Genomic DNA, 15,326 nt, shown 5'->3' with positions numbered 1-15,326 from the left:
TACATCGGAGCTTACAGTATCAAAGCGTACGGGTACATCAAACCTTGAATAGTTGAGAAATTGCGAATACGTGATGATCATACCGTGCGAAAGATTAACAGAAGACAATGCGGTAATCTCGATTACTTATAGGAAGTGAAACTGGTCGCACGTTTTGAACGGAGAAACAGTGTCCATTCTGAATTCAAATTACGCAACGATGTTGCGCGGTATTGAGTCACTGTGTAAGTTCAGTTTTGGGAAGCGCAATTAACCGCTTCATTTCATCAGTGCGGAAAAAAGAAAGAAGGATAATTCTGATTCCGAGGACAAAAGTTACGCCGGTAATCGACCGAGCATTAATTAACTCGAGTCTCTTTGCGAGCAGAAATATCAAACCGGTGTGGTTTACCGGGTGGAAATCTTCGAGCAATTAGCAGCAAAATTTCCGCGAAATAAAAACACGAGATTCACTTCTCTGGGCAGGTAGGCGAATGAAGGGGCCCCAGAAACGTAAACTATGCTCGCTTTATCTTTTCCATAATGTTTTCTTGATTCTAGTGATTCGTAGACTATCCAGATTTTAATTTCCTTAAAAAGAAGAGTATGAGACGCGGATTCAATCTACGGCTATGCAGTAGTTAATGCCTCTGACACCGTGACTTCCGTCGCAGAAACAACGTCTAGTTCGATAAACTGATAACTCTGGAACATGCAGTCGAGGGGAATCGCAGCTTCGCAAAGTCGAAGCTACAGCGAACTAGGGTTGATGATTTATACGACGTAGGGTCGGAGGTTTCACGAGGAAATCACGGCGCTATCCAAAGCGTTTTTGCCGTGGTGAATTCACGTTGAAACGATACAACTGGATCGAATCCACGTTGCTTAATGCATGGGTATAATCGCGCAATGCTGCAGTTTTGGCATATGTCATATGAAACGACTCTTCAGGACTGTTTTCTATTACAAGTATGTCCCAATTCGCAGAAATAAAGAATTAGCATTTTCCTTGGGACAAGATGATCGCATGTATATAAATACATATTATCAAGAATGCAAACTTCAACCTTTTGAGGTGGCGTTATTTCTCGCAAAGCCATATGCTGATGGTAAATGGCAGAGCTGTGCTGAATTTCAGTACTACTTTGAATTCCCAATGAATATAATAAAGGTCCGCATTCAACTTACATGGCTCGATAATACGCAGATATTTTTCTACCAATTCATATAACTTAGATAAATGTTTCAACATTGTAATTTCATTAAGTCGTCTAAAGACTTTGCCTAGGAGATTATTTGTTTTTCGAATTTAACGATTACAATCACGTGGCTGGGTGAAAATGGCAATATGTCTGTATCATTCAAGAAAATCAAATTTTTCACACAAGTTAGAAAAAATGAACGCTAAACTGACGAAGAGAGAATATCGTTTGTATAAACTCGCCGATAGCATATCGCGTTACGTTGGTTTGACGCAATCCAAGACATTTCTACAAGTTTTCTGATTCCTATCTTGAAACGATCATACCCATTTGAATCGCCTCCAGCCATTAGTCTCCGAATTTTCCTTGTTTGTGCATCGAACAAGCGGTAAATTACTGTTATGTCTCATGCGTGATCCCACTAATGATGCTTTTCGGGAGGGCTGGTTCAAAACATGATACAGCAGTCGTTGGAAAAGGAATTTTTGCACAAACCGCATGCGATACTCTCTTTGAACACCGGATAGACTAGGTACGAAGAATGCTGCCCAGTAACCGGAAACGAAGTCACCAAACCTCCTATCTCGTATGCAGCTTGGCGAAACTCGTATCTCATTCCTCAAGGTTTACCAGAGACTGCAGCAAGTAGTCGTAGAACAGGTTCTCATTGGTGCACGTGGGAAGTTCTGCAGATTTATTGCCTTTGATCGTTGTTGTCTTCGTAATAAGGCGATGAATTAATTCATTAAAAATGTTTACAATACGTAGTTTACTCCACCGGTAGAGTTTTGTACGAACCTGTACGGACAGATCAGTTATCTTGATATGTCGACGGTCTAGACGTCGCAACTCGGGAGGAAGCTTAACAATTATAATATAATTTTACAAGGACGGATGGACGTGATTCCTGTGTGAATCACCCTATTAAATAACAATTTGTATTCGATTCCTGTATACGCCTCCGCTATTGCTCCTAAGAACCGTTCGTCCACTGAGCCTGGTATTTGAAAATTTTTCCGCTTCCCTCGTAACAAAAGGTCCGAAAATTATTCTGAGATTCGTTCAAGGAAACTGGCCGCTCCGTTAATTAAGGGCCGTCGAAAAAAAGGATTGAAGAGTTCAGTTCTTCAGCATTGAGTTCCTTAAACGTAAAACGACACGAAATTCGTGACACAGAGAATCTTCAATCAATTTTTATCCTAAAATTATAATGTCGATAGTTCTGTTCACCCGATTACATATCAATATCGATGTTCGACGCACGCATCAATTTGCCAGAGATGAAAATTGAAAATTAAAAATAAAATAAGTGATTATAATAGTCTCGAGTTGAATGATTCGCGATTGATGACGGTCAGAAATTCCGAGCGGAAATTATTTATTTGACGGTTACAAAACAGCACTGACGTCTGAAACATTGGGCTAGTTAATGAAACTCATCATCTTATTTCGCTCACAAAGTGAAGAGAGAGCAGGGAAAAATAACGAAGTAGATATCAACGAACAGATTAAAATATGCGAGCATAAACTATTCTCGGGTGAAAAAAGAAAACATCTTAACAGAATGATACGCCAGCCGTTGAACTCGTGACAATTCCTCATTGTACGTGGATTTTTATTCTACCCACATTATTCGACGGTTGCGACATTCGTGAGGTAGGTAATTACTAGACACGTATGTAAATACCTACATATTGTGATGCTACGAAAATTGATTCATTTGTGGTGGATGAAATTTTCCCCACATTCTTTTGCAACGTATGGAAATAAATCGTTGCTAACACGCTTCGAAATTCTTCGCACGTATTATAACATACAGATATATAACGTGTGTTGTAGGAATTTCATAACCAACGTATCTCTGACTCTTTTGTTCCAGGCATTTTTGTCTTGATGACATTGGGCCTGCTGGGCATCGCTTCCGGCTGTCTTGTCCTGGTCTTCCAGCCGTACGATATTCTGTTCAAGCTGAAAGTCACTTTCAGCGAAGGCGGTGAAATATTCGAACTGTGGCGTTCGCCGCCTGTCGATCTCTACCTCAAAGTCTACCTCTTCAATGTCACGAACAGCGAGCAATTCCTCAACGGGGAGGAAGACAAGCTTCGATTCAACCAAGTCGGTCCTTACGTTTACAAGTGAGTCAACATTTATCCTAACGATTCGTTGTGCGTGTGTCTTCCGATCACGTGATTGTAAAATTTTGTTGACTTGAACAGTACATTATATCAGGTTATTGCAGTGTTCCTATAATAACAGATATATAATCAATAACAAAATAAGAATTAGCAATTCCGGTTTATCGATTTACATTTTACGAACGACTGCTCGTAAAAAAAACAAAAAAAAAAAAACAACCAATATTGCTCGATAAACGCAGCGCAAAATAAGGAGATTTCCTCTAAATCGCGTATCTACTCTTGGTCATTTCAGAGAATTGATGGAGCATGGAAACGTGACGTTCAACGAAAATGGCACGGTAACTTCCATTCCTCTACATCCCCTCAAGTACATCCCGGAAATGAGCAATGGGACAGAGGAGGACTTGCTGATGCTTCCAAACATCGCATTGCTGGTGAGTTTGGTTTGAGTTATTTCTCGTTCAAAATTTGACCGTAACGGCACCGCTTTGACAAATATCAATATTTCGTCGGAATTTTAAGAAGTGACGCCATCATTTTCTGCCAAATTTTTTTTCGAACATTCTATTGATAAATAATAATTATTAATTGTACAACTTAATTGCTTACGAACCTTCCATGGAAATCGGACGAGTCAAGGTATCTTATTCGGAAAAATTTTCATCAAACTATAAAACCGCAAATTAAGGCGGTGCCATTTTCTCTTCTGCGGATAAGCCACCATTAGTATGCAATGTGTGATATCTTGAAAGCGATTTTTAGCTCCGCAGACATCGAGAATGAAATATGAACGCCGTTGTGCACGATATTTATAATTGCAAAAATACCGGATTCAATGTTGCTAAATCTAGTCTTGATCTCTAACATATGTGTAAGAATTGTAATAATAGTTATAATATAGATGACATTGTTAACTACAGGGGAATGAAAAAATTCCGTGTAGTAAACACATGAGTAATATGCGTTCGCGACGGCTCATTCATGTCACCTTTAGGTACTTATTTATTCAGATTGCGAAGTTTTTTATTTATTTCTTTTAATGGCAAACTTATGATCTCTCGATAAAGATTCTACAAGGTCTGGCCTCACGCCTACTTGTTTCACGTTTCGAAGAGGCAGGGCGAACCAGTTAACACATTCCGACGAACAATAAAAGGTGTTTTGAAAATTTAGCATTGGAGGTGAATTTCGCATGTTCAGAAATGTGGGGAAAGAGTTCCGCTTACTTCGTACAGAGACAAAGGGAGGAAAATAACAAGGAAGAAGCGTCCGTCCGATTTACTTGGAATACGCATACATACAGCAGCATTACGAAGTGTAAATCGAGCATAGTTTATTAACAACAAATTTCCTCAAGTTGATTTCTCATTCATAAGACTCACCGCGTGAACTATTACAGAATGCTAATGAACTTTCGACGTATGACTTATACTACCAATGCTGTCCATTATGACCGATATAGATGCCAAGGATAGCTTCTACTCGAATATAAGCCGATCGCCAAACGATATCGATTATTCCCACATCGCGATCTGTGGATCAACATTTTCCGTTAGTTTTTGAATTGTCAAGTCCAATCGAAATTAAAGTGATATTAAATTTCCATCTTGCATTTACGCCTGAATAATATTATTCATTTCTCTGGCTATCAGGCGGCACATTAATTTCTTCATAACGCGTGTTCATTATCATTGAATGAAAAAACTGCACTTGACGTTTATGAAGAGAACATATAAAGTCATAATTGTTTTTTATAAGCATTATATGCTATCTACCGTTTTTTTTTTTTTTTTTTTTTTTTTTTTTTTGGACTAACATCTACTGCAAAAAATGATTTGAGGGGAAAAAATTATCGCTTTAAAATTTATTACTCAACAAACAAATACATAAATCAATTTCACTTCCGAATAAAATAGCAACATATACCTACAGGATAAAATAATTACCGGAAGCATGATGCAGGCGTTGGATGATTCCAAATGCTGACACCTCGATTAAAAGCTTTAAAGTTGACTATTTTCACGGCCTAAATTGTGAATCGAATCTATCGCGTCTGTCAGTGATTAATAATCATACGAACATAACGTTTATGCAGTTTTCCAACGCTGGACGTTGTCCAAACGGGTCAACGGGTCCGTATTTTACCAAACGAACTCTGCGTAGTAGTAAAAACGTGCTTTCAAATTACCGTAAGAATTTTTCTGTCGCTGAGTATAACGTACGTTGCGCAAACAGAGAAATTTCAGTCGGCGTAAAAAAGTATTAAAGAACAGCTGTCTCGATATTTGTGCCACGGCACAAAACGACGGGATTTATCAAAGTTCGAACTAACCTGGATGATAATTTTTAAATTTGTATTTTTTTTTCTCGTTAAGCGCGCTTTCTTTCTTACGAGGGAAGTTAAAGTCATGGTACAATTTTACTTAAAACTTGTAAAGAACGATTTTATTGAGACTTTTTAGCGACTCGAGAGCTCGTTTAGCAAGTTCAAATTCACGTATTTTTTAACCCATAATATTTACTTCATATTCGAGCATCGAATTTGTTTCAGCTCGAGACGCTTGGATTCGAATTGACATCCGAATTATATCTGCTGTGACACAGTGTTCGAGTCTGACTTACAATTTCGACGAGTCAAAATTATACTGGTTCACCCGACCAGCCGAAGATTCTAGACATTTTTTCGAAGGCCAACTGGCGCGTTGAGTACTATCTCAGATGCAATCGAGACTCTCGGAATTCGGACGCACCCAATCATTGAGACAGTCATTATTCACAGCGATTGCGTTACAACTTTCCGAGTATGCTTCAGGCTTATAACTCTGTATTATCGAGAAATATCGAATGAATACGAAATGTGAATTCATATAATATGAATTCTCAGCACCGACGAGCTATGCGTGGATCGTTTGGCTTGAGTGAAAAAATACCGGGTCATGCTTCGCACGTGGTCGTCTATTGAGCAATGAGACCATAAAATATTTGGGTAACCGGATAAACGGTAGCCTCGAAGCATTTGGAGATTACGAATCGCGACGCCGAACAATTGGCCATTGCCTCGTCTCGGTTTTGGAACATCGAATTCTCTAGACTCGCAGCTTACTCACAAAGACCTGATTTCGGTTGGTCAATTTTTTCTATAGGACAGTGTGAAAAAACTACGGAAGTACAGACATGACATGTCCATCCCAGACCTTTGCCACGTTTTACAACGTATTACACGTATTGCACTCTGAAATGATATTGAAACTCCCGTGTCAACTGAGTCACCTTTATCTTTTTACTAGCTGTTTAATATATGTGTGTATCTTGGAATTACCTGTATAATTTGCAGATGACTTACTCATTCGACGTTGTTTCACAGCTTGCGGTTTTTCACGCAACCGGAATGATAAAATAAATATTAAAATTGGTATCGTTAGTGTCGGTCCAGTGATATATTTTAGTTCATTCGAGTGGGCGATATTTGTTTTTTGTCAAATTTTTTGTGCTCACAACTGTGCAGTAAACGGGTGAAAAAGTATTCGGAAAATAAGTCGTTGCCTTCATCCGTTAGAGTAAACATTAATTGATCCAAATCAATTTCATGGTCATTTTAATTAATCATGTACCGTACTTAATTGTATTTAATTATAACTGACAATAAATCTCATATGTAGTAGCTAGAATTATTTCTGCTGATTTCCTTCTAACAGATGGTTTCAAATTTTTCTGTTGGTTGAGTGAAGAAATACTATGACAGGGAGAAAAAGTGCAATAATCTATAAATGCAATTATTGCAGCTCGTTGAGTGTAAAAGAACAAGAGTGTAGTTTCTGTTATGTCACTACGATATTTGCACCTTAAACTCATACATCATTACTTTCTTCAGTGCAATATACGTACAGTACTATAATTCAATAACATAATATTCAATAATATACGTACATACAACGCGTGCTTGAATGGATATTGCCGCAAACACTTGTTCACCTTAAATTATCAAAACATGATATACATATAAAAACAAACAAGATATGCCGAATGAAAAAAGTTTGTCCATTGACACAGGGGACCTAGTTGTATCGTACATAAATGAATACCAAACGACGGCGTGATTAATTAATTAGAAAAGCTTAATTAGGGGACCACGAATATGTGACGCCAGCTGAGTGTGATTAAAGCGTCTGATCCGACAGAAGTGATATTAGGTATATATATATGCAGATTTCAGATGCACTTGTACTGCCTCAAGGCTAACAAAACACTGGAAAGGCAAGATTTTTATTACGGTATCGCATGCACGGGTATTGAACATTGCACCAGATGTGAGTTGTGACCGTAATTAACCGGCTGTTAACGTAACGAAATGTGAATGAATCGGCAAGTTGGGCGTTTCTGGATACGCAAGTTTACTTTAGTTAACTCAAGAGTTTGTTGAACGATTGGATTAGCTTGTTTGCACTGATGGGAGTTCCTTAGAGACGCGAATCAAATAAGCCGCTAGTTGAATATTCATGAGTATAAGGCATGGGAAAAGTGCTAATGTTTATTTAATTACAGCTATATTGTGCGGTTACATCATCGAGATTTAAGGGAAACCTCAATTATGCGCGCATCGACTCTTCAAATTTCTATTCACAAATCTTGCCTGACAGTCGTCACCGGGAATTATAATTACGGTAATCGGATTTTAAGGAGTCGCGAGTAAAAAATAGACTTGTCATATTAAGAAACCTGAGCATCGTTTGTACACTTGAATAATAAAAAAGTCATTAAACTCTTGATACAATTTGAATGAAAAAATTATGGGGTAAAAAACCTCACCGCAAGTAGTTTATTTAAGGCGTGTCAGACTGCGTAGCTCGTCAATACATTCCGACATGCGGCTAACACGTCACTGCTCGGTACATATATAAAACAAGGTTAAAAATGATGGGTCGTGACACGAGCAACGTCTAAACTGGATTACTTCTAGCTGTAGCTGAAAACAAACCATGTTTTTCTGCATGCGACGTCGGACGAAATGTCAGAGAGAGAAAAAAATGGAATTAATATCACCAAGAGAATATAAATTTGACATGCTGGATTTGCCGCCCCGATTGTTGGAACGCGGACAGTCCAAGCTAAGCTGTCTTATCGTGTCCAAGCAAACCTGTCTCCGCGTTGACTTCTCGATATGATAGTTATTTTTGTCGCAAGTACGCCTAAAGTAGTGCTTTCTCGACAAGTACAAAATTCCGCACGAACCGAAGGCGATATCCAAAAATGCCACAAGTCCTATTTTCTGTTCTACCTCTGGTCAAAAACAAGAATATTGTGTAGTTTACTGCAAAGTAGTCGAGTTGTTGACGGAGATAGGGCATCTCGATATTTATCAGATATCTGAACGCTTCCTGCGGATAGTTGTAGAAAAGCTTGTCCATTAACTGTTTTGTCTCAAGAATTATTCTGTCTAACAAGTCAAACGACACGTGTCGCTCTTATTTCTTCATATTTGATGAGTACTGCTTTTGCAACGAATCTCACAGATTTCTTCAATCAGGCTTCGTTTATCACTTGTGCATATCGTATAGCTGATAATTCGCCAATACAAAGTGATGTATGTTCAACTTTGATATCCGTAATTAGATTTTTCCTCCGCATTAACCTTTGCACTATAGTTCTACTTGATAACAAATGGTACGTTACAGATAGGCGTATAAAATATTCGTTAGATTAGCGTAGCTCTCGCATCTACACCTCGCCAGGTTCACTTTTGTTCATTAATTCCTGTGAATTCGATTGCGGAAAGTTCATCATGATTCTTTCATTTTATTCCGGACTCACGCTCATTACAAATGTCATCCGACCATGAAATTACTACAGAAATGCTCTGCTGATTTTCTATCTACCTGATACTTGCATCGCATGGTAAACCGAAAGGAATCATCATCCGTATCCAACGCAAGATCTTTGATTAGCCCTTTCACACTTACGTAAGTTTCCAGCGATTTTTTTACAGCAGCACGTGTAGCAGTATAGCTCTTAATGATATCGATCTGTTTTATACATAACTGCTCACTTGTTACACGTGCGCAGCGTATCTGTTTGTGACTGGACATTTTTGCCACTAGCTTCTTAGGTAAAAGGCTTAGACGAACGTTTTAAATTGTAATCCACACGTGTTCACCGCGTCCACGTGGTCAAATTTCTTTCGGACGTGATTGAGCTGAAAACGTGCTTCTAGAAAAATCTACGGATAGCAAGAGTCGTTCGAATTAGTCGATCGATATAATCTATTCGACGAGTGTTTCGTCACGACTGCAATCGTCCGACACCATATTTCACACATAGTATTCCAAATCCGAAGTAACATTCGCCTGGTGAAACTTCGCTACAATATTCAAAGTCAATGTCAATGTTAGTATGTAACAATTTATCAACACAATTATTACCCACGGTAGAAATCACAGATAAAGTCGATAAATATGAACGTCATTACACGGTCGTTAACAGCACCTTAAAAGGATTATTTTGACGACGAGTGACCTGTAATGCGGCAGTGTCACTGATAATTACTATGTGCTCGGGTGCTATGATTGGCACCGAAAGCAAACGGCGTTTGCTTATCGCACTATTGGTGAATATTTTCTGGCAAACATTAACGTCATGCAGCGAAATAATCAAAAATTTTAACGCGAGATTAGCGGGTAAATCGAAAAAACGAGGGACTTGACACGGTGATCATAATCACTGGATTTGCGCAATAATTAGCCGTCGATAAGTGTACATTGCTGCAGTACAGAACGTTCTTACCACAAAGAAATACCGTGCATGCTTTGTATCGCCATTCATGGTGCACAGTGAACGAAAAAATTGTAATCAATTTCTGACGTAATACTTAGAGAAGTGAAAATTCAACGACGGTATAATTTCGAGATTCGGTGTCGAGAACCGCGGCCAACTTTCCTCGTCACATGCGTGTAATCGAACAAATTGGACCATAAGTAATCGTGTGGCCCAATTTCCAGATGTTACGCGACGTTGCCTTCTTAGGGCGGAAACGTCATTGTTGTCAAGGTTGCGTGCAGAAGTTGCAATTCACACGTGTCCAGTACACGCACATTATTTGTGGACGAGTTTACGTCACGTTGCACTACCGTCGGTGAATCCAGCTGCAGACCGCGTTTCTCTTGTGACAAACTATCAACGGAATTTAATAATAATATTCTGTAATCTTGAAGTAAACCGCGATTACATAACGAAATTATATTGCACCATGGATTCGAAGTAGGTATAAGTACAGCCTACTTTTTATGGATAGCGAGTTGAAGAAAAACTAAGTATTTGTAGCACGCCTGCAAGGCAAACAGTATAGACAATAAATCCCGAGATTTCCATCAGGCGATAATAAATTATAAGTTTATCGTCCAAATGAGGAAAGAAAAAAAGTCAAGCGTAAAAACGGAGAAAAAAAAAACGTTGTCATCTGCATACGTTAGATACATCGCACATCCAATGTTTCGGAAAATCGACTTCTAGAATCAATCGATAAAATATTCTAGGATCATCAATATCGAAAGTCAAGGTCACAGTTAAGTCGAGATGAAACGATTATTATATGGAAAAACACAACGCAGACTGTTACGTAAGCTGACAAAACTAGGCATACAATATATGCATGTCACTACTATTGAGCTTACGATATCATCGCAGATACAATTGTACATTATTGACTACCGATGTCGACGTTTCGGCATTCCGATCTCACAATAAAATGAACGTATTGCGGCCGCGGTAAGGAGGACTCCGTATAATCAGCGACCCAGCTTTTTTTTACTTTAGGTATCGCATCCCGTACTTAGTCGTTCATTATTCTCGATCGAAACATTCTCCACGACGCGGTGAGTTAATCGCAGTTGACAATTGACCCCATACCTGTCCGTCTGTCCGAGACGTATACCTTGGCCGATTGATGTAATCCTTGAGTAATCCTCGACTACTACTTATGCTCCGAGTACTTTTCCTGCTGCACCTGTATTATACATCTTTTTACTTTGTCGAATTTTTCTCTTTTTTTCTTCTCAACCGGTCCGAGATTGACGGGAAAAATACAGAGAGAGAAAGGGACCGTTGCCGATACACACATGCATCGACCGTTGGCCTAGGTCAAACTGCGGCACCGTGATTATGGTGAAAGGAAATCGCCGATCCGGTCAGGATTTGGTAACTCTGACGTGAAAGTTGAGCTGTCTAATATTCAAAGAAAATATTATACTTATCCACTCGGCGTCAGTTTTACAAATAACAATTCTTTGCGATACATTTTTTCCCGCAATCGTGCTATCCAATTGGCATTGTTTTTAACGGAGTGCAACAGCCGGCATTGCTTTCGATTTTTGTTTGTTATTCACGACCCTGCAGCATGTGCCGTCGATCTTGCACAAACACATGTACGTGAATATTAAAGATTTACGCTTTACTTGCCCAACGACAACTGCCTTTGATAGGTGAATGGGCATCGTGCTGCACGTAGGCGAAAGCATACTTGGACCGTTAACCTGTACCAACAATCGCATTGTTGATGCACTGTTGCTTTACAGAGATTTTGTTCGTTTTCAGAGTATAACCAACGTGATGCGGGATTCCAATTACATCAGTCAATTAGCCCTCGATATGATCATCAGTCAGTCGGACAGTAAGCCGCTCGTGGAAATGACCGCGAAGGAGTTTATGTTCGGTTACGAATCGACTCTGGTCACGCTGGGGAACAAGGTGATGCCTTCTTGGATAAAATTCGACAGACTGGGCCTCATCGATAGGGTAAGTTTCGAATGAACTCCACTTCCGTTTGGCAAAACGTTTACGACGGCTGATGACGAACGATTTTCGAACTAAAAACATCTCGCAACAACGCACATCCTCTTATGATCCTGTTTTGAATTTATTTCGCGTATAAATTATACGATACGATAAAGATGAAGCTGATTATGATGCGTTCAATTTTTCCCGAGGTTGACCGTAACATCATTGACGATTTGAGAAACGAGTTTTCCTCACAAACGAGTTCCGAGGATCCGGTTGCTGGGCTCGTATCCCTCACAGTGGTTGAATCGACGTCCTTGAAAGAGCTCCCTGGTCAAACATTCCTGTAGGCACTTATAAAGTCAGAGTGATGCAGACCGTGCACAAAAATAGTACACGGTCCGGTACTCGGATTCCAACGTGTCCGGAATCGCATCTTCGGAAATCGTTCGATGTCTCACTTCAGAATTATCATGCCGTCTCAGCTCGGTATTTTGTAATAGATAAAGAAAAAAACATATCAACACATGTTAGTAGCAATCAAAGTTTATCGACGTCTACCTAAATGTGTCTAAAAATAAAATTGTTACAGAAAGATATCACTTTTATTTCACATCAACGGTAAACCGGCTGAATTTGCATGTCTGCGGTACGGTAAAAACTAATTTCATCTCCATTTAATGTATAACCTTGAAAAATACTTGATCTCAACCACTATAAAATTTAATTCACTTCATCATCCAACCGCAAAACAATTGCCAAGTGGTCAAACTTGTTCGGCTCCGATTAAAAAAGTGATGCTGACATTTTCTCGTCGTACCTGATTGCATTATCACAATTGGAATCCACATTTGTTTCGCGACGGTTACTCTGATAGGTATTTCAGAACATCTACACTCCTTTGTTAATGGTTCTTTTATTCAAATTGCCCATGCAGATGTACGATTTCAAGGGTGACATTGAAACCGTGTATACCGGCGAAACCGACGTGTCGAAGGCCGGGCTGATTGACACCTATAATCACGGCGCCGATCTACCCCATTGGACTGGGAGATGTGCAAATGTTCAGGGTGCTAGTGACGGTACCAAGTTCCGTGGCTACTTGAAGCCGAATCAAACGCTTCATTTCTTCAGGAAGAGTCTTTGCCGCAGTGTTGAGATGGTAAGTTATTTTTAGTTTAAATGGCAATAACGTCGCAATGCCGATTTCACGTGATTCTGAAAATTGGGTTGATCGCACGGGGCGATCGCAATTGATCTGAAAATATCAGAGATAAGGCCGCACTTTTTGGACGGAGCGTTTCCCGTCAGCCCACTTCGAAGAGATAGATTCTCGGTAACATCCAATTAGATAATTCAATGTGATTAAATGTTGGCGCTCACAGCTGGTGTAAAAAATTAATTCATCGTCGCTTAATACCGGGCTCTCCGTTTATACACATATCAACGACAAAGTTGAAAAACAACGTACCGTGCGGATTTAGATGTAATCTGAATAAATTCCAACGACAATACATCACTCTCGGCACGCGCTAGTGTGTTATAATAACTGAATCACTTGACAATATCGCCAATCTTTTTTGTTGATTTAATTTTGGAGACAAGGTACTAAATTACGCAAGACATAATTAGCACGCTATTAGTTCCACAGGGACGATCGTATGTGGAACCTGATAATTTGTCTTCGGAGTAGATTTTTTTGCTTTTCGACAATTACCTTACATGCGCCATAACGGGGGACAATTAAATAAGGCACAGACGGGAGAAAAACGATTTGTGAATTGCGAAAATGAGAAAATAATTACACTCTTTTTTCCATACATCGGAACGGTGTTCCATGCAACTATATTATCTCGCGGAATCTGACTAATTGTTACAAGTCATCATATCACTCATTACACCGATCTTATCATTCCTGTTTACAGCATCATACAGGCACTAAAACTATCAAAGGGCTCGAGGCGTTCGAATACAAATTTGTTGAAAACGAGCTAGATAACGGAGCAGTCAACCCAAAGAATAAGTGCTTCTGCCGCAAGGGACGCTGTCTTCCCCGAGGCCTGGTGGACGTCACTGATTGCTACTACGGTAAGCTAATTCTCATCGGACGGTATTATAGTCTAGGTTAGTTGACAAACAAAATGCAGGACCTCACCTTGTCACTCCGCGTTGTTGAATCAACTCGAATACAGACAGGTGAGCCAAAAGTTTACGTTGGGGATAATAAGTTACTTTGCTTACGGAATTCATCGTTCTTCGAGAGATAAAGTTGAGATCCGTCGATACTTGGACGAAGTAGAGGCATACCGTTGCGAAGTAATAACTGTTAGCAATGGTTATTGAGTTGCGTTCGAGTACCTGGTTTCCAGAACTTGCATGCATTTGTTACGAAACTGACGAGACCTGGAATTTTACCTGAACATCATTATACAACGCGGTTTGAGAAATAATTCAATAATACACGTGTCGATCGATTCTGAACTTCGATTGAAAATATATGTTGAAGATGTTTACTGATTCAATGGAAAAAATACAAGCGATTACCATGTGCAATCACCGTATGATGAAAAGAAAATATTTTAATGATTATGGTAAACACGATTCTCGAAAGTGAAATGGCATTTTTTCTTCAAACAGGTTTCCCCATCGCTCTATCGTATCCTCACTTCTATCAGTCGGATCCTTCGCTACTGAGCTCAGTAGAAGGCCTTACACCAAACCAGAAGGATCACGAGTCTTTTTTCTACATCCAACCTCTGTCCGGGCTTCCCGTCGACCTCGCATTCCGCTACCAGATAAACATGGCGCTCCAGGACATCAGTTCCTACTCGAGCGTAGAAAAGTTCAAGGACCTAGTGCTTCCTCTTTTGTGGTTTGAAATTGTAAGTTTACCTCATCATATATCTCGTTTACCGCGAAGAAAAGCACTCACGATCGGAAGATCGATCAGGACGCTAGACACACCCGTTGAAAAATAAAAATTCACTCAGAAAGCACCGCAGCTTGTGCCCAACGCGTGATTGTCGAGGTGAAACAAACACCGTTTGTTTTTAACCCCAACAAGATTCCAAAGAACTGAAAACAAATTTACTTTCATGTTCTTCAACGAGTGTAATGCGATATTTTTGAGTTCTCCACGCTCAAATAATTATAAACTAGAAAACATGTTTGTCGCGACTTTTCGCGTAAACTGCTTACTCGTTTCGCTCCCGATATCCTCGAGATAACGTTGAACTAGAAG

The 15,326-nt window shown here is 39.5% G+C and overlaps 1 protein-coding gene across 2 annotated transcripts in view; it reads left to right on the top strand.

The window, feature by feature from the left end:
- Window positions 1-15,326, top strand: part of LOC124179501 (scavenger receptor class B member 1-like) — a 42,055-nt gene that overhangs the window by 25,456 nt on the left and 1,273 nt on the right. For both annotated transcript variants that reach the window (XM_046563952.1, XM_046563951.1), the window contains exons 2-7: window positions 3,061-3,316; window positions 3,612-3,753; window positions 11,903-12,103; window positions 13,023-13,247; window positions 14,011-14,173; window positions 14,723-14,967. In XM_046563952.1, coding sequence (XP_046419908.1) covers window positions 3,061-3,316; window positions 3,612-3,753; window positions 11,903-12,103; window positions 13,023-13,247; window positions 14,011-14,173; window positions 14,723-14,967 — 1,232 coding nt within the window. The remainder of the gene's footprint in view (window positions 1-3,060; window positions 3,317-3,611; window positions 3,754-11,902; window positions 12,104-13,022; window positions 13,248-14,010; window positions 14,174-14,722; window positions 14,968-15,326) is intronic.

The sequence above is a fragment of the Neodiprion fabricii genome, chromosome 4 (assembly GCF_021155785.1).
Source record: "Neodiprion fabricii isolate iyNeoFabr1 chromosome 4, iyNeoFabr1.1, whole genome shotgun sequence".
Taxonomy (NCBI): Eukaryota; Metazoa; Arthropoda; class Insecta; order Hymenoptera; family Diprionidae; genus Neodiprion; species Neodiprion fabricii.
The sequence above is the reverse complement of the archived record's forward strand: the minus strand, read 5'-3'. Positions and strand labels throughout refer to the sequence as shown.